General features: G+C 63.3%; 2 protein-coding genes across 2 annotated transcripts; one reads left to right on the top strand and one right to left on the bottom strand.

Annotated features, from left to right (window-relative positions):
- Positions 1 to 455: 455 nt before the first annotated feature.
- SHMT2 (serine hydroxymethyltransferase 2) lies at positions 456 to 5517 on the top strand. Its single transcript, XM_080369093.1, has 12 exons — positions 456 to 598; positions 1678 to 1875; positions 1979 to 2058; positions 2284 to 2484; positions 2569 to 2650; positions 2906 to 3028; positions 3137 to 3276; positions 3513 to 3678; positions 3751 to 3850; positions 4131 to 4286; positions 4831 to 4938; positions 5116 to 5517. Exons 1-12 carry the CDS (start codon positions 575 to 577, stop codon positions 5241 to 5243), a joined length of 1506 nt encoding a protein of 501 aa, XP_080225219.1. The 5' UTR covers positions 456 to 574; the 3' UTR covers positions 5244 to 5517.
- An 805-nt stretch (positions 5518 to 6322) lies between these two features.
- Positions 6323 to 15744, bottom strand: NDUFA4L2 (NDUFA4 mitochondrial complex associated like 2). The gene is made up of 4 exons (XM_080369099.1): positions 12892 to 15744; positions 8789 to 8877; positions 6925 to 6985; positions 6323 to 6674 (listed from the first exon to the last, which is right to left on the bottom strand). The coding sequence occupies exons 1-4, from the start codon at positions 13084 to 13086 to the stop codon at positions 6618 to 6620; spliced, it is 402 nt and encodes a 133-aa protein (XP_080225225.1). The 5' UTR covers positions 13087 to 15744; the 3' UTR covers positions 6323 to 6617.
- Positions 15745 to 18512: the final 2768 nt, after the last annotated feature.

Raw genomic sequence — 18512 nt, 5'->3', positions numbered from 1 at the left:
CCCCAGCCCCCCACCCCCCCTCCCAGGCTGCAGCAGCGCTGGGGCACCAAGCCGAGCCCCTGGTGCCCCGGGGCCACCCCCCGCCCCGGGGGGCCCTGCCCAGACCCGCCGTGCCCTGAAGAGGTGCCACGCCACGGGCCGGGACCCGGGGGGGCTGTCGCCGAGCCGGCCGGGCCCGTGCGGGGCCGCACCTCCCCCTGGCTCTGGGCAGGGGCTTCTTCATATTTTTTTAAGAAAATTAAAATGGAAAAAAAGTGGAAAATAAAGAAAAACATTGGGAAAAAGCATGCAGAAGCGCTGGAGTGTGCTGATCCCGTACCCCCGCGGCGGAGCCCACCGGGATGGCGGGGGGGGAGCGGGAGGGGCAGGGGGACGGGGGTGCGGACGGCGCCAGCACCGGGGCGCCCCGCGGCGGGGGCTGCACCTCCAGTTTCCCGTCGGGCCCCGCGGTGCCGGCAGCCCTTTGGCCCCGCCCCAGCAGCGCGCGCCGGGGGCGGGGCGGGCCGGGACCGGGGCCGGCACCGGGACCCGGGCACCGGGACCCGGCCGGGACCCGCCTGCAGCGCGGACCGCGATGTGGCTGCTCCGCCTGGGCAGGGTGAGTCTGGGAGCCCGGCGGGGGTCCCGGTGCCCGCGGGGTGCCCGTGCCCGTGCCTGGGGGGGTGCCGGTGCCCGGGCAGGTCCCGTTGCACAGGGAATGCCGGTGCCCGCAGCGGGCCCCAGCACCCGGGGGGGGGCTCCCGGTGCCCGCACGGGTCCCGATGCCCGCAGGGGGTCCCGGTCCCCGCCGTGTCCCCGTGCCCAGGGGGTGTCGCGGTGCCCGGGGGCGATCCGGCTACCCGCGGGGGGTGTCCCGGTGCCGGGGGGGTCGCGCTGTGCGTACCCGATTGTCCCGACCCCCCTCCCGCCCCAGCGCCCCATTGCAGCCGCGGGGGGCAGCTCCTGCTCGGCGGGTGTCGGGGCAGCGGCGCCTGGTCCCGCCCCCCCCCCCCGCCGGGCTGCGGCACCCCCGGTCCAGCCTGCGCGGACTTTGCGTCTGTCCCAAAGTCCCCGGGCCGGGGCAGCCACCGCCGGCCTTGCCCCCTGCCCGGCGCCCACGGGTGATGCAATGAGGCCACGGCGGTTACATCACCCGGCACCGGGCACCGGCACCGGGTCTAAGAGGGGGGGCACAGTTCGCTTTCCGGGACCCCCGGGACCCCGGGCTGAGGGGCGCAGTGAGGGCTCACACCCCCCCCCCCCCCAGCCTTGTGCATGGTGCTGCGGGGGGGTTGTTGGAGGGGTTCCCCATTGCACACCCCCCTGCAGCACTGTGCACAACGTGGGGGTCTTGGCGGGGGGCTGAGCATCTGGCTGTCCCCCCCGAGCGCTGCTCTGCCGCACGCGTGCTCTGCACCCACAGCGGGCCTGGCTGTCGTTCCTCCTGCTTCGGCATCGGCCCTCAGCTGCGGCCGTGGGCCCGGGAGGCCTTGGGAGGGTCTCCATGTGCCTTATGGGGACCCTGGGGTCCCTGCGTGCTCACCCTGCGGGGTGGCACCAGTGGCTGGAGACAGAACACCAGGGTCTTGCTGCTGGCACTGTCACCTGCTGGTCCAGGGCACTTTGGGGGGTAAGGGGGCCTGGCACGCGCCTCTGCGGGGTCGCAGCCTGTCAGCCCCCCCCCCATCTCCTGCACAGGCCCTGCAGAGATACGGTGGCCGTGTGGCTACCAGCAGCCAGCAGGCGCAGCATGGCACCGCTGCGGTGGCTGCCACTGGGCACGTGCCCAGCTGGACGGGACAGGAGAGTCTGGCTGAGAGTGACCCAGAGATGTGGACCCTGGTCCAGAAGGAGAAGGATCGGCAGTGCCGGGGGCTGGAGCTCATCGCCTCTGAGGTGGGGTACAGGGTCCTTGGCGCAGGGGGCGGTGACAGTCCCGGGGGGGCCCTGCTCAGGTGGGAGCTCTGCTGTCCCATCTCTGAGCCCCTTTTTCCTCCAGAATTTCTGCAGCCGTGCGGCACTGGAAGCCCTGGGCTCCTGCCTCAACAACAAGTACTCGGAGGGGTACCCTGGCAAGAGGTAACGGGGGGAAGCAGGCTCTGGGGGTGGGAGGGCACTGGTGGCATCGGGGGTCCTGCCGTGGCCTGGATTCAGCTGCAGGGAAGGTGAAGGGGAGCCCCGGGGCAGGAGTGGGTGCTTCCAAGGGAAGGCTCTCCTCTCCACTGAGGTCTCCTGTGGGGCATGGTGGGCAGCTGTGGGGCTGGTCAGGGGAAGGCCCCCCCCCCGACAACCTCCCTTCCACAGGTACTATGGGGGAGCTGAAGTGGTGGACCAGATCGAGCTCCTGTGCGAGCAGCGGGCTCTGGAGGCGTTCGACCTGGATCCGGCCCGCTGGGGCGTCAACGTTCAGCCCTACTCGGGGTCTCCAGCCAACTTAGCAGCCTACACCGCCCTGCTGCAGCCCCACGACCGCCTGATGGGGCTGGACCTGCCCGATGGGGGCCAGTATGTAGTGGGGTGGGGTGGCCTGGAGCCTGCTGCCTCTTGGGGGGGCCCAGCCTGATCCCGCACCTCTGCCCTCCCCTGCAGCCTCACACATGGGTACATGTCGGACGTCAAGAGAATCTCAGCAACATCCATCTTCTTCGAGTCAATGCCCTACAAACTTGACGTGAGCCAAGGGGGGCGGGTTCCTGGGGGAAGGGGGGGGATCGGCTGGCCAAGCTGTGCTGGTGGTGCCACTGTGGTGCCCAAGCTGCTCTGCCGTCCCCTGCCCTACCCTCCCAGTGTCACGGGCCGTGTCCCAGTGCCGCAGGGTGCTTGGGTGCTGCCTGTGACTCAGCCAAACACCCTGTGCTCAGAGCTGGGGTGGGGGCAGGGAAGTGCATGTGCCTCAGCAAGCCGTCTGTCTGTCCATCCCTCGTAGCCAGCCACGGGACTGATTGACTACAACCAACTGGAGGTGACGGCACGGCTCTTCCGCCCTCGTCTCATCATTGCCGGCACTAGTGCATACGCTCGCCTCGTTGACTACGCTCGCATGAAGAAGGTACAGGGGCAGCGTCTCCGTCCTGGGTGCCTGCCACAGCATAAGGGCAGTTGCACCCCACTCGTGGCCGTGGGGACAGGGACAGCCCGTAACTCCCCATGTCCCCAGGTGTGTGAGGAAGTGAAGGCGTACTTGCTTGCAGACATAGCGCACGTCAGCGGGCTGATGGCAGCCAAGGTCATCCCTTCGCCCTTCGAGTACGCAGACGTGGTCACCAGCACTACACACAAGACACTACGTGGCGTCAGGTGAGGCTGCGTCCTGCCACCCCCTCCCCTGGGAGGACACTTGCCCATGGTGGGCGACCACGAAGCAGAGGCTGCATTTCATGCTTTGGCTGGAGCCAGAGCTGAGCAAGAGGGACCTGCAGGAGGGTGGTAGCGGCGTTGGTGCTGCCCTGTATTGCGGGGAGGGGGCTGAGCCCCTGCCATGGGGCAACAGCGGGCAGGTAGGAGGAGTGGTACCAGCTCTCTCCCACTGCCAGGTCGGGACTGATCTTCTACCGCAAGGGCGTGCGCTCGGTGGATAAGAAGACGGGCAAGGAGATACACTACGACTTGGAGGACAGGATCAACTTTGCTGTCTTCCCCTCCCTGCAAGGGGGCCCCCATAACCACGCCATTGCCGCTGTGGCTGTGACCCTCAAGGAGGTCTGTGCCGGGGCGGTGAGCTCGGGGCTGGGGGTGACCCGGGCCCCATGCTGATGTGTTCTCCTCTCCTAGGCCAGTTCACCAGCTTTCCGCCAGTACTGCCAGCAGGTGCTGAAGAACTCCAAAGCCATGGCGCAAGCCCTGCTCCAGCGTGGGTACACCCTGGTGTCAGGTAATGCCTCCTTCCCTGCCCTTCTGGGGGTAAGGAGGGCTGAGGCTGTGGTAGGTCACAAGTGGCACCGCTTGGTCTCAGTGCCCTTAGGCAGCATTGGGGAGCGTTTGGCGGGTTGGGTGGCAGAGGAAGGGGTGGAAGGCAGAACAGGGCTTGGGAGGCGGAACGGGGGCAGTGCCGCAGAGCGGAGAAGGGGCTGGGATGTGGCGGTGAGGAGAGGGGCTGACCGGGGGTGCTCAGGGATGGCTGTCACTCCTCACTCCTTTCCCTTGCTCCCCAGGTGGCACCGACAACCACCTGGTGCTGGTGGACTTGCGGCCCAAGGGCATTGACGGTGCACGAGCTGAGCGGGTGCTGGAGCTCGTCTCCATCACTGCCAACAAGAACACGTGCCCGGGGGACAAGAGTGCGCTCACGCCAGGGGGGCTGCGCCTGGGTGAGGGACAGAGCCTGCTCAGGGGGGTCTGCAAGGGCACGTGGTGATAGAACAAGGGGTAACAGCTTTAAACTGAAAGAGGGTGGACTTAGGTTAGATATGAGGAAGAAATTCTTCGCTGTGAGGGTGGTGAGGCGCTGGCACAGGTTGCCCAGAGAAGCTGTGGATGCCCTGTCCCCGCGAGTGGTCAAGGCCAGGTTGGATGGGGCCTGAAGCAACCTGCTCTAGTGGAAGGTGTTCCCAGGGCAGCGGGGTTGGAACTGGGGGATCCTTAAGGGCCCTTCCAACCCAAACCATTCTGTGATTAGAGTCTATGATTCCTGCCTCCATCCATCCTGGCAGGGAGGGTCCCCGGCTTCCACCCCGGGGCATCCCGCCTCAGATTCACCCCTCTCTGAGGACTCGCCATGGGAATTTGGAGCCAGTTTCTGGCTCAGAGAGGGGCACAGGACCCCATGGGGGCCAGGCTTGGGGAGTCCCTTTGCGGAACTGGCTTCTGCAAGTGGAGCTGCTCCTGGCCCTGATGGGCTCCATCCCCCCCCAGGTGCCCCTGCATTGACCTCCCGCCACTTCCGTGAGGAGGATTTCCAGAAAGTCGTGGCTTTCATCGATGAGGGCATCATGCTGGCCCTGGACATCAAGAGCAAAACCAGTGAGTGAGCGGGGGGGCCCCCATCTCCCACCTTCCTGGGTGCCAGCTGGCACCTCTCTGTTTGGGGTGCGGGGACCGTGCCCCAAGTTGGTGCCAGCCTGCCCCCCTTGCCTGGGCAGGGACGGGGCTGCTGTAGTGTCCCCCCACCCTTCACACCGTCTCCCCCCCTGCCCCCAGGCAAGCTCCAGGAGTTCAAGACCTTCCTGCTGCAGGACGCGGAGACACAGCGCCGCTTGGCCGACCTGCGCCAGCGTGTGGAGACCTTCGCTCGTGCCTTCCCCATGCCTGGCTTCAGCGACCACTGAGCGGGGGCTCTCACCCCTTCTGCCAGGCTGGGACTACCGAGGGGCGAGGGGAGGCTTAAACCCACCCTCTGCATTCCCCGTTCCCCCTCATCCCCCACCAGGGTACTCCCTCCCTGGGCCCACCCCCATCCTGCTGTCAGTGTTAGGGTACAGAGACACCCCCACCCAGACCCTGATGGAGGGACCCATCCTCGCTCCAGCCTTGTCCCCTCTGTCCAGGCAAGTCTTGCACTTTTCTACAGGGGGAGGTCAGTAATAAAAGTGGGGGCAGGTCTGCCGGTGCGGAGCTGTGTGGGTGCTGAGCTGGGGAGGGAGGGATTGGTGACAAAGTGTTGTGGGGGGACAGCGTCCCCGGGACCCCATAGCACTGTGCCAGGGTGCTGTGGGTGGATGTGGAGCACGGACTGCTGGGTCTCGCTCAGTGTAACCCCTGCCCCCGAGGCAAGACGGGTATGGTGGGGGTCTGTGGGGGAGGGGTCTGTGGCCAAGGCTGCCCCCCCTGCTCTCCTCCTGCTGCAGGGTGCAGAGCCATGAGCGAGACCCCCCCGCCTGGCTGGAGGTAGCCCAGCTCTGGGCAGGCCAGCAGCCACCTATTCCCTGGCACGTCCCGCTGTCCTGGGTCATCTGCTCCGTATTTCCTGGCCGTGAGGTCCCTGACGTGGCCTCAGCCGAACAAACAGCGCTGGGCAGGGCCCCCCCGCCGCTGGCAAGGGCCAGCTCCCGGCCCTGTGGCACAAACCCCAGGGGGCAGCCGGGGCTGCACACGCATGTAGGACATGCACATGTATCCTTGTGCATGTGTGTGACCCCCTCCACCCCACACGGCTTTTCCATCCCCGGGGGGGGGGGGCTGGGTTGGGACGTTGGGATGGGGTGGTCCCTGGGCAGCCCCCTGGGGCCCCGGAGCGTGGGAGAGAGGAAACGCGGCACCAAGAGGCCATGAACCAGCGTTTCCAGCGGGATGTGAGCCCCCACCCCAACCTTTGGAGGGGGGTGTTGAATGTCTCCGATCTTTATGGGCCTGGGAAACTGCATGTATAATGCATTTTGCTGCCCCCCGCCCAGCCCCCAGTAATCTATTAACATCCGACAAAGTTTAATGCAGGTGGGACACAATGGCGAGTGTGACATGCCAGGCAGGGCGGGAGGGCGCATGGGCTGGTGGCAGCGGTCATGTTGCTCCCAGGGTGATGTAGTTTATTGCGGGCAGGAGCACAGCCCCACGTTTGGGGGTGCTGGGGAAGCAGACCTGTGTGCGCTGTGACTGTTGCAGAGCCGCGGGACAGGTGAGAGCCGGGAAGGCTGGTGGTGGCCGTGATGGTGCTGCTGGGGGTGGGTGCGCTCTCCCCTACCCCAGCACATCCCAGGGTCAGCTCAGAAACTGGGACGGTCCTTCTTGAGGTTCTTGTAGTCAGTGGAAACTGCCAGAAACTGGAGAAAGGAAGGACATGAGAGGGTGTTGCATCCCCTGTAGCTGCCACTGCAGCCTGGCCTTGGCTGTGGGGTGGGGGGCCGGTGTTCCCCTCCCAGATCTGAGCACAAGGAGCTGGAGGGCTCACGCACCAGTGCCCCAGGGCTGACACCACCTCCCCGCTTCCACGAAGAAAACGTGATGCCTTGCCCTAAGTGTGACCATTCCCCCACCCCAGAGTGCCAGGTCCCCGATTTGCCCAGTGCTCACTTTATACTGGTCCGTGGGGCTCAGCTTATTCCAGGGTTCAGGATTATTTTTTCGATCCCAGCTGCAAGGGGTGATGGGGCCATCAGCACCTGTAAGGAGGGTGGGGGAGACGGCCCTGCCCTCCCCCCCTTTTACCCTGACTCTGCCCCCAGCCCCGACTCTGCAGAAATAATCCACTGTACCCACACACCCCAGTGCTGCTGCGGTTGGCAGGTCAGGGGGCTCTGATCGGGTCCCTCCAAGCCCCCTGGGGTGAGGAGCTGGGGGGGCAGGGGCAGGCACGCTCCCTGGGGGGTGCTCCTGGAGCATCCCTGCCACAGCCTGACTCACCCGAACTGCAGCCTGGCTGCCGCCCCAGCACAGGGCTGGCACACAGGCTGCTGCACCGGCCGTGCGTGCAGGGGTGCACGTCTGCCTGCTCCCCCCCCCCCCCCCAACCACACATCCCTCAGCTGGCAACTCTGCAGGCACTGCCTTGCTGCACTCCTGCCTGAGGGGCTCCCTTCTGGCCTTGGCTGCTCTGACTGCCCCCCCTTCCCAAAAGCCCCCAGCCCCCAGCCTTCATTCCCGGTTTGGGGGGCAGCGGGGGGAGCTGCTGCCTGCCCTGTTGTGCCCACCTGCTGTGAGTGAGCACGGATACTGCAGCACTTGTGAGCATGCGATGCTTGTGAGTGTGCAAGGCAACTGCACGGGGTGGCTGGTGGTGCTCAGCTAAAACCTTCCCAAAGAGGACACGTCCCGTCCTGTCCCAGGAGGGGTTGTGGACGGCCAGCAAAGCCGTGGGATGGGTCCCTGGAGAGAGCGGCTCACGTCTCCCCCTCTCCCGTCCCCCTGCAATCCACTAGTGTTGGCCAAGAGCAGAATTTTCCATCTGGGAAGATGCGTGCGTGCGCGCGCGTGTGCGCACGTTGAGGGCTGGAGAGGAGCTGTGCTGCAAATGCAGACCCCTGGAGCTGTTTAATAGCATTAATGTGCTGTGGGGGTGCTGCTGTTGCTTTATCCAACCCCCATCCCCCGCCCCCCCCCCCCCCCCCCCCCCCCCGCACACCCCTGCGCTTCCACCATCAAAGACAAGGTGCCTGGATCTGCTAATTGCTGAGCTAAGTACCCTGGGCAGCTGGCGTCAAATTAAATCAATGAGCGTTTTACCGGGAGCAAACAAATATTAGATAGGCATTAGACAGCGTGGGGCTGCAGGGACTGTGGGCCACTGAGCTACAAGGGAAAAAAAAATAGTCTCGTGCGCCACAGCATGCCTGTCTGTCCTGTGCCAATCCATCCAGCCTCTATTCCTCATCAATCCATCCCCACACCTTGTCTCCTTCTCCCTTCTCTCCCTCTCCATTCATCCTTGCACACCGCTTTTGTGTCTGTCTATCCCTCCTTCTCTCTGCCCATTCCTTCTCCATCCATCCATCCCACTGGTTTCCCATTCCTCTACCAATCCATCCCTCCCCACACTGTCTTTCCCCCTCTCCATCAGTCACATACTGCTTTTATCTGCCTCCCCATCCACCCATCCATCCCGCTCCCGCCGCCGTCCTGTATCCTCTCCTGCCAGCCCCCAGTTCCACAGCAGCTGGTGCAGCGCCCAGAGCAGCAGACTGAAGGGGCCCTCGTCCCCCCCCAAGCAAGGAGAGGGCAGATGGTGCCCCAGGTTCCCTCACCCCCTCCGGGCACCTCTGCACCCTCCCTCACCCCCTCCGGGTGCCTCTGCACCCAGGTTTGCCAGGAAGGTGTCGGAGTGCACCCAGGTACCTTATGCACCATAGTGCCCACCCGCCGCACCTGGACATCAGCCCCCTCGGCTCCGGGGGCGCGGACCAAGTGCCCGAGGGGTGCCCAGGGGCACCCCGACCCATACCTGACGTCTGGGCTGTACAGGGCCAGCCTCAGCAGGTACAGGACAGCACTGCCCAGGCCAACGCTGATGAAGCCAATGAGGGGAATGAGCTGGAGAGAGAGAGAGAGAGAGAGAGAGAGAGAAATGAAAAATACCCCAATAAAATGAATATTTATCAGGCTGACTGGAGAGTGAAAGGGAGAGCTGACACACCGGGAGATTTACAGGGGAAATATGGCAGAGCAATCCTGTAGCTGGGCTGCGGTACACAGTGTAGCTGTCAGCTTGAGTGACTGAATTAAAAGAGGGAGAGAAAAATCGGCTCGTGTTGGAGAGGAATTGGATTTGGAATGAGAAATCACTTCCCCTCTGCCTGCTGCTGCCCAGCGCCGGTGCTGGCTGGTGTGGCCACGGGTGAGGGCAGGGGGGCCCGGTCCTGGCATGCGTGGTGCCCCTGGTCAGGGGCTGAGCCTCAGCTAACGATTCCTCCCCACGGCTCTCGGTCCCTGCCCGGTGCAGCGCCGCAGCCCTGGGCAGGGTTGGCCCCAGCCAGGGTGCCCCCCATGGCAGGCTCACTGCCCCCCACAGCTGCACCCCCCGGCCCTGCACCCCTTCCCCACCACCTCCCGGTGAAGCATGAGATGAGGAGGGTTCAGTTCATCTTCCCCCGTGCCTACAGCAGGGACAACTGGGACATACTGGGGACAGACATCATGCTGGTGGCTGAGCAGCTGGGTCCACAGCAGGTTTTGGGGATGCAGTGACAGTGCAGTGGCGGCGGGGGAGGCACTCAGACATCCCCTGCCCCCCTCCCCAGGGGCTGCCCCAGCCCCGCAGTGGGCACTCCTGCGAGCAGGAGGTCCCTTCGCCCCCCTCCATGCCCACAGGGCCCCTCCTCAGGCCTTTGCACCGCCACCAGCTCTCTCATCTCCGCTCTCCCCTGCTCTCCCCTGCACTCGTGCTGCCAATCCCCCAGTGCCCGGGGGGACATGGCCTCAATCGGAGCCGAGACGAGGCTGCTTTGACCTCCCCCAAATTGCCGCAGCCCCCGCGCTGGGGAAGACGGTCTGAGCGTAATGAACCTCCCACCAACCCGCGCCCCTGGGAAGGCAAACACGGCCGGCGCCTCGCCATGCCCATTAGCGGGGAGCGGGGGCTGGTGGTGCTGCAAGAGCCGTGCGTGCCGTGCAGTTTGCATTGCCAGCACCTGAGCGCCTGGGTTATATTTGCAATTTTGCTTGGCAGCTTGAGCTCTTAGCACGTGTCTCCAAACCCCCACCCAACCACCCACTGCACGGTGACTCAGTTTCCCCACTTGGATGAGACTGGGGGGGTCTGGGGGGACGACTCTAAACCATGAAGAAAAGGGTCTGTCCAAACCCCTCTGTTCTGTGCCAAGCACCTTGATGACCTGCACACAGAGCGGGTCTTGTAGGGAAGACACCTGAGCAGTCAGATGTGTCCCTCCCCCAGGCACTCCCCGCCCAGCCTTTGGTCCCCAACATAGCCACCCCTCTGCATCCTCTCCCAGTGCCCCCAGCACGGCCCAGCTCCTGCTTGGCAGCACCCATGGCCAAACCAAGCAGCACTCCGCACTCACACCGGCTGATCAAGCACCCGGCAGATGCCAACGCCAATTTGGGAGGTTAGAGGCATCAGCAGATAATGATCTTTTGCGCCGTGTGCGGCTGGGTGCCAGGAGGATCTGGCAGTAGCCGCTACCCAACCGCGCCGGCTAATCAAGACGAACTCCACAGCACTGGGAATTGCAGTGTCCGTTGGAGGAGATTCGGGGCGACGGGTTCGTCTCACCATCTGCTGCTGACACCTTCTGGGTAATTAATGCCTGGGAAGAATTAAGGGTAGGGGGAGCTGGGGCAACCGCTCATGCAGCAGGCGAGGGGCTCAGAGCTGCAAGTGCAGGCAGTGGGGCCTGATCCCCCCCCCAAGACGTGCACAAAAATAAACAAGACTTATTGAGAGCTCGACCTGAAGCATACGGGGAGTTAAAACGCTGCTTGAGTGTGTGCAGTGTCCGCCCTCTCACCCCAACCGTGGGGACCTGTTTGGCATGAGGCAGGCATTCCCCTGCTCCCTGGGACCCCCATCTCTGCCAGCAGCGGGGCCAAGCCCCCCAGCCAGGCACGGCTGGTGCCACCAGCCTGGCTGCAGCCCCAGCCATCACCCAGCACTTCCAAGTGACCAGTAATGAGCCGGTGCCAGCTCTGCCGGGGTGGGGATCTGGCCCCTTTCCTACTGCTCTGGCAACAAAAACAGCAGGAAGGAGAAAACAAACACATGAAGATGCTGGGTGAGGCAAGGGGTCCTGTGCCTGGAGGGGGTGGAATGAGCACCTCATGCCAGGGTTTGGATGAGCATCCCACGGCTGGACCATGCATGGAGGGGAATGGGCAGTGGGACGCAGTGGTGGGTTCTGCCCAGCGCCCAAAGGCACCCGCTGAGCTGTGCAGCCCCTGGACTGCCATGCCGGTGGGCTCTTGCCCTTCCAAACCTCCTGTGCTTCACTGCCACGGTGCTCCACCGGCATGCCTGGGACATTAATCACTGCCAGGCGGGCAGGCAGCTGGGCATGCTGCGGTGGGAGAGTCTATTGCCAGGTGAAAGTGCTGATGTACCTGCCCGGCACGAGCTGCAGCTGATCACATGTAGTGGATGACATGTCAAAAATTGCCCCAGCAACCTCTGCCGGCAGTAATCCTGCTTAATGACGCCAGGCACACGCCGGGCACTTCATGTACAGGCACCCAGGACCACCCCACCCCACCCACCTTTACACACACTGTTTGGGGGCCTCTCTGTGCCCCCTAAGTCACACCACCATGGCAGACACAAACAGAAAAGCCCCATATCCCCCCATTCTGCACACAGAAACACACCGCAGTGCCACGAAGAGCGTGCAGGAGCCTTGGCTGGTGCCGTCCATCCAGCCGCTCTCACCGAGGACACGCAAAGCACCCCAGTGTCCCGGCTGCCCCGAAGAGCCCAGCCCCAGGTTCTCCCGCTCCAGCCCTGGACTCCACTCCCCTGCCCGAGCCTGCCGCCAAGCCAGGCGTCGGGATGCTCAGCCATGGCTCATCATCCTTTCCAGCCTGGCTGCTTTACCCTCCCCAAACCCAACTGCCAACAGCTTACGTGACTTCCAGCTTGCAGCTTGTTAACCCTCCCCAGGCCACCAGCCCCTGCCAGCACCCCAGGGAGGGCACTGGGTAGGGGGGGATAGGCAAGTGGGGGGCTGGGGACCCTCTGGCAAGGGCCAGGTCCCTGCTGCGGGAGGGGACCCATCCTGGCAGCCAAAGAAGCCCGTTCTGGCAGAGCGGGCATACTTGCCCAGCTGCCACCGTCTTGGACGGTCTGTAGTTTATGAGGGTTTAAGCCACAAAACCCTCAGCCTGAAATTTTGATGGCAGGGGGCAGGGACAGATCTGAGCTGAAAGGATGGGAGTTGGGGCTTCAAACGTAGGGCTGCCGGGGCCAGTGGGGAGGGGGCTTGATTTCCATCCCCCCTCCCTCAAAGAAGCCCCCGGAGCAGGGTACAGTGGGGGAGGACATGGAGCCCCAGCCTAGGCGTGCCCGCCAGGGCAAGTAAGCCTGGGTGTGTTTAAGAGTCGATGTGTCCCAAGCCCAGCCTGGCTCAGCGAAGGAGCTCCGGCCCCTCAGCAGTCTGGATGGTGGGAGCGGGTCAGCCAGCACAGGGTGGTCTCACCTCTCCTCAGCAAAGGAGGGCTGGGGACCACCGGGACTACCCAGCTTACCTGGAAGATGCTGCAAGAGCTGGGAGGACAGTGTGAAGGAGAAGCTGGCAAGCAGGGACAACCTGGGAAGGGACCGGGAGGGCAGGGGAGCTGGACTGGGAGGCTGGGAAAGGGTTTGGGGAGTGGGAGGAAGAGGGGGCTGGCAAAGGGCAGAGGAGGGCTGGAGGAATGGGGGGGGTAGGAAGGAAGGAGAAGGATGTGGAGAAGCACAGGGTCCCTGAGGCATGTGATGGGGGAAGCGCAAGGGTGAGCCCAGGACGGGGGCTGCAGGGGGTCCCTGGGAGGAGAAGAGGGGCAGAGAGATGGGGAGGAACGGGGGTCCCTGGAGGGAGAGGGCGTGGGGTGACTCACTCCGGGGTGCCGCTTGACGTGCCGGGAGAACATGCTTCCGAGCAGGGGGCCCTTCATGGCGAGGGTGTGGGAAGGTCCCGCTGCGGTGGCAGGCTCTCGAGTGCTGTCCGAGGATGGAGGGTGGGCAGGAGACGCGAGGGAGGCGTTTGCGACAGGGCTGGGAGGGACGGGGCGGGACGGTGCGGGGATCCCCATCCAGGGACACAAGCTGGAAGGGGAAAAGGAGGCTGAGGATGGGGGTCTGAGCCCGGGCTGCACTCTGCCCCTTCAAGCCCCTCCCGCAGTGAGCCCTGATGACTGGGTTAATGGGTTTGCTGCTGCACCCCAGGCCACATTTGTGCCTCAGTTTCCCTCGCTGTACAAGGGGCCAGCCCTTTCCGTTCACGTGCAAATCCTTCACAGGTTGCTCCGCACCTTCCTGCCAGGGCGAACGATGAGTCGTGTGATTTGTTATGACAACTTTGCCGGTGTTTGCTGCCTCCCCTCAGCGCCCCCCTCCACCCTCCCATTTATGATAAATGACATAACACCCAATTTGCATTTAGCAATGCAAATCTCCCTGGCAGTAACAGATGCTGCTGTGCATATGGAAACCAGCTATTTGTATCCACTGGCTCTTAACAAAAGACTGGGGAGATGGACTGAGCGGGCAGCCGCCAGCAGCAGGCTGGAACTGGGCGCGGACTGGCCCTCCCCGACCCTGACCGAGGCGTGGGGGCTGGTCACGCTCCGGCCGTGGCAAGAGCCAGCGCAGCCTGTATCTGAGGCGGGCAGAGCATGATGAGGAGGCGTGCGATGGTGGCAGCGTCACACACCTGAAGGGCACAGGCAGCCCCTGTTGCACGCCCCTTCCACTGAGGGCTCACGGCTAAAAGCCCGTGCCCCCCCGGTCCTGGCTCGTGCAGGTGCGTACATGCACGCACACACGCATACATGGGTAGACAACATACATGCTGGCGTGGTGGCAGGCACTTGCACACGAACACCCCTGCACATGCACACACACACATGCACGCCAGCCCTGGGCCAATTCTTTTCCCCACTGGCCTGTCAGCCCCCCGCTTTGCAGGTTTGGCTTGGAGCACCCCAGGGAGCCCCCGCTCTGCCGCTGCCCCGCTGCCTGGCTGTCCAGCGTCCCTCCCCACCTCAGCACCCTCTGACCCGCACAGCGCAGCCCGCAGGGCGCCGCTCCATCCTCTCCGCATTTCTTTCAGCAAAGTGTGAAAGGACAAAGGGGAGAAATTTCTCTGGAGTGTGTGGAAATAAATAAACAGGGCCTGAGTTGCAGCCAGTAGCGCCGTGTTGAGGCCTTTGTTGATATAATTAGAGTTTTGAAATGGGATTGATTAAGTGCCACTCCCCAAGACAGAGTGCATCCTGCCCTCCGCACAGGCACGCGTGTGTCCTTCGCCGTGTTCCTCTGCCAATGGCGGCTGCGGCACAGGGACAGTAGCGAGGTGCATGGGGGGGGGTGGTATGTGTAGGGTCACAGCAGGGGTGTGCAGGGGTGGTCACAGGGTATGTGCGTGTGCACATGTGTGTAAGTGGTGGGACTCGAGTGCAGGGCCATGACCCCCCTGGAGCGCAGCACTGGAGCACTGAGCAGGGATGCTCAGAGGGCACCCAGCCGCATTAGGGGCCCAGGACGCCTGGGGGATCCCAGTCCCACCACAGCCAGGTCTGCTTCGGAGCAGCCTGCATCTCTGCACCCTGGCCCAATGCAAGCTCCTAACTCCCTGCAGACAAGCCCAGGACTTCCCCTAGAGATGCAGCGGGATTCCCTGCCCACAAAGCCCAGCTGCCTCCATGCTCATTAATGATTGTAATTAAGAGACAGTTTAATCCTACACCGTGCTTCCCTCTTCCATGGTGATTACGGCGCATGCCCTACTGCTCCAGAGCCCTCCTGGGTAGGATGCTCGCAGCCCCACGAGAGCAGCCGTTGTGAGGGGTTCAACCTTGCACAGTGCTGGGGAGGGCTCCAGCGTGCTCCCATCCTCCCACCCACCCCCCTGCCCCCTGAGGCAGCTACGATAAACCCCAGCAAACAGATACTGCTGGAGATTCTTCTCTTTCATGGTCGCCCCTGACTGGCACCATGCAGATCTGATGGGTCAGCGCTTTTGGGGAAGAACAAGACAGCCCACAAATACTTCCTAGAGCGAAAAGAATTACAGCAGCTGACCTCAAGCAGCATGCACATGCACGTGCGTGGAAAGACACCTGTAAATGCAGAGCTACACGTACATGCACATCTAGGCAGCTCTGCACTCACACACGTGTGTGCATGGACACACGCCCCTGCCTGCACAGCTACACATACCTGCACACACACACACACACGCGCGCGTGCATGTCCTGACAGATGTGCGTGGCTCACGGGTGTATACACACCTTTATAAGCAGACACATGTTTGCACACGTGCATGCACACAAACACGCATGGCTAGGTGCGCAGTCACACGCGTGCCGGTGCAGCCCCTGGCCCCATATGAGAGCTATGCAGAGCTGCCCTCGCAGGGTGGGGAACTGAAAAGACAAATGGGGCGGGGGGGCTGGAGAGAGCCGCTGGGCCTTGGTGTCTCCACTTGCAGCTGCTGTGGCGGGTTATTTTACAACCACTCCAAAAATATTATTCAAGATGAAGGAGAATCACGGCTGCTGCGAGCGAGCGCAGGGCCGTCGCGGGGAATTTATCATTCCGAATTGGGTGCCCCCCCCCCCCCCCCTGCAACGCCACGGTGATGAAGTGCTTCATTAATGGGAGATGCTGTGGCTTGGGGCTGAACGTGCCTGCACCTGAGCATGGTGCTTCCTCTGGCTCCCAGCCTCAGCACTCAGCTCTCCCATCCCCCCCCATCCCCCCCCAGCTGCTCAACCTGCCTCCCAGCTACACACAACCCCCCACTGCATGGGCACTGTCCCACAGTTCCTGGCCTCCCCACAGCCTCCCTGGCCCCACAGCCACCCCACTGGTTGTGCCCCCCCCCCCAGCCCTGGAAGGAGCCCTCCAAACCCTCCTCTTGACGGTGACACAGGGTCACCCCTCGCTGCTAACGGGGACCTTTCCCTAGTTAAGGCTCTGCTCATGCCGAAGCTGTAAATCTCACTGGCTTTTGGTGGGGCGCAATGGAAACCATCATAAAAAATTCATACCAACTAAAGCAAACAAACAATAAACAAACAGCCAATAATTAAATGGTGAATTAACGGGATATATTTCATAGTCCCACAGAGCCATGTGGCGGGATGAGCCCTAGCACGGCGTGAAGGGGCTGGATCCTGGGGGGACCCAGCTGCCCCCGGCCCCCTCGCCCCGGCCCGGGCACAGCCACACTGGGGGGCATGAGTAGCCCTGCAGGGGCTGCTGAGGCTGGGCAACACCAGAAGCTCCATGAATGGCATCATGTCAGCATTAACGTGACATTTTGTGATGACTTGCACAGCCAGACAGTGGCAGATCAACCGCATCCGTTCCTCCCTGACAGACCACCATGTGCACAGTGCCGAGACTCTCCCACCTCCCTCACCTTGAGCTAGCTCGTGATGTCATGCCCGCCCCATGATGTCACTGATCTCTATGACATCACAGTCCCCTCCTTGCTCCTGCCTGGCTGTAATGTGCTTCTGAGCACGCCTGCCTACTAGCACCCGGGGGCTGGTCCTGGCACCATCCATCCATCACACAGCACGGGCACATGTCATTTGTAACCAGCACCTTCATTTAAACGGCTATTATCATCCTAATTCCCCCCATTAATCACAGGGCACTGGGTGATGAGCATCAGGGGAACAGATCTCTGACCCACAGCTGCTGCAGGATAGGGCGGGGGGGACACCAGCCTGATACCCTGAGACTCTGACACCCCCCGGGTAATGCTGCAAAAGGTGCACGAGATGCGAGATGCTGGCCTTCCTTGTCGCCACCGGCTCAGGGAACCTTCCGTGGCCACAGGGCCACCAACCTGGGCAGCACGCGGGGTCCTAGTGGGGGAGGGGTGTCCCCACCACAGCCCCGCGACCGGACGGGAGCCCTGGCTGGGGCTTCTGGGGCGCCGGGGTGCGCAGGTCAGCTCGTCCATGGCTGCTGTTGCGCCAGGAGGCATTTCCTGAAACCAACCCCGCAATTAACCACCGACTTGGCCCCGGCCCGCAATATTGATTTTTTTTTTTTTTTTTTTCATAATTCTCTGAAGAAAAGCCCAAGCCCAGAGCTGCGATTTTCCAAAGTCTGTTTTATAAATAACCGGGGTCACCAGCTGCCAATTGCTGTAATGCTGCCTTGATACAATTTAATAAACATAATAGCCTCTTCCCTCATTGTGACAAAGATACTGGTGGGGACCGCGCTGCACCTGGTACAGGAACACATGGCTGAGACACACGCACACGGCTGAGACATGCACACACACGGCTGAGATGTATGCACGTGGCTGAGACATGCATGCACATGGCTGATGTACACACGCCTGAGACATGCATGTCAGAGACGTGCAAGCGCACATCTGAGACACATGCGCATGGCTGAGACATGCACACACACCTGAGACGTGCACATGTCTGAGACACACACACATCTGAAACACGTGTGCACACGGCGGCACCATTCAAGCACCTGGTTGGGACATGTGCACACACTGAGACACGCACACACAGATGAAACGTGTGCACACAGATGAGACAGGCACAGATGAGACACACATGCACACGGATGAGACATGCACACACGGATGAGATGCGTGCACACGGATGAGACATGCACGCACGGGTAAGACACGCACACAGGGATGAGACACACATGCACACACTGAAGACATCCCTGCTGGGGACATCCCTGCTGGGGCCAGCAGCTGCAGGACCGGACCCGCTGCCACCGGCAGCCCCACGCCGCCCCCACGCCGGCAGCGTTTGCGCAGGTGAGCGCGGGCAGCCCCGCCCCCCGCCCGGCACGCGGCTGCACGTGCGCGAGGGGCCGCGGTCCCGCGTGGGGCCGCCCCGGAGCCTCCGGGAGGCCGGTGGCGCCCCCTCGTGGCCGCAGCGTGGGTCGGGCCGGCGGGGCCGCGGCCGGGGTCGGGACAGGGACAACGACAGCGACAGGGACCGAGCGGTCCCCGCTGCTGGCACCTGGCAGCGCGTGGCTCCCGCCGTGCTGCCGCCCACCACCGTGCGGGGCCCTGGGGGGGGGGTGTGTGGCACACGGCCCCCCGCCCCCCCAAAGCACCTCGACCCCAGCCTCCCGGGGACGCACTGCAGATCCCGGTGCCCCGTGGCTCCAGACTCGGAGCGGAGCCTCCTGGGCCAGGGAGCACGCTGAGCGCCACAGGCAGATCCGGGTCCCCCCTCCCACGTCCTGGGGGGCCACGCCGAGCCCCCAGCAGCCACCCCCTCTCCAGCTCCCCATCTCCCACCCCCAGACCTGCTGACTGATGCCAGAGACTCCAAAATCAATTCCCATCCCCGCCAGGACACAGCAAGAAGGCAACAAATCACGGCTGCTGCTCTGCAGCCCCAGCGCCTCATTTTTCTTGCTGAACTCCATAATAAGAAATCAATGGCAGACGCTGCACTCCTGATGCATCTCCCCTGGGACAGGTGGCAGCAGGTCCTTGTGCCCCCACCCC

This window comes from Falco punctatus (assembly GCF_963210335.1).
Source record: "Falco punctatus genome assembly, chromosome: 18".
NCBI lineage: Eukaryota > Metazoa > Chordata > Aves > Falconiformes > Falconidae > Falco > Falco punctatus.
Note: the sequence above shows the minus strand (reverse complement) of the source record. Positions and strands in the feature narration are given on the sequence as shown.

What these genes read in the sequence shown, in the direction of transcription:
- SHMT2 (XM_080369093.1), top strand. Translation starts at nt 575, where the DNA reads ATGTGGCTGCTCCGCCTGGGCAGG. An exon ending in GAGGGGTACCCTGGCAAGAG is followed by an intron (nt 2,059 to 2,283) that starts GTAACGGGGGGA and finishes TCCCTTCCACAG; the next exon opens with GTACTATGGGGGAGCTGAAG. An exon ending in TGGGTACACCCTGGTGTCAG is followed by an intron (nt 3,851 to 4,130) that starts GTAATGCCTCCT and finishes CTTGCTCCCCAG; the next exon opens with GTGGCACCGACAACCACCTG.
- NDUFA4L2 (XM_080369099.1), bottom strand. Translation starts at nt 13,086, where the DNA reads ATGGGGATCCCCGCACCGTCCCGCCCCGTCCCTCCCAGCCCTGTCGCA. An exon ending in ACGTCAAGCGGCACCCCGGA is followed by an intron (nt 8,878 to 12,891) that starts GTGAGTCACCCC and finishes CTCTCTCTCCAG; the next exon opens with CTCATTCCCCTCATTGGCTT. An exon ending in CTGTACAGCCCAGACGTCAG is followed by an intron (nt 6,986 to 8,788) that starts GTATGGGTCGGG and finishes CACCCCTTGCAG; the next exon opens with CTGGGATCGAAAAAATAATC.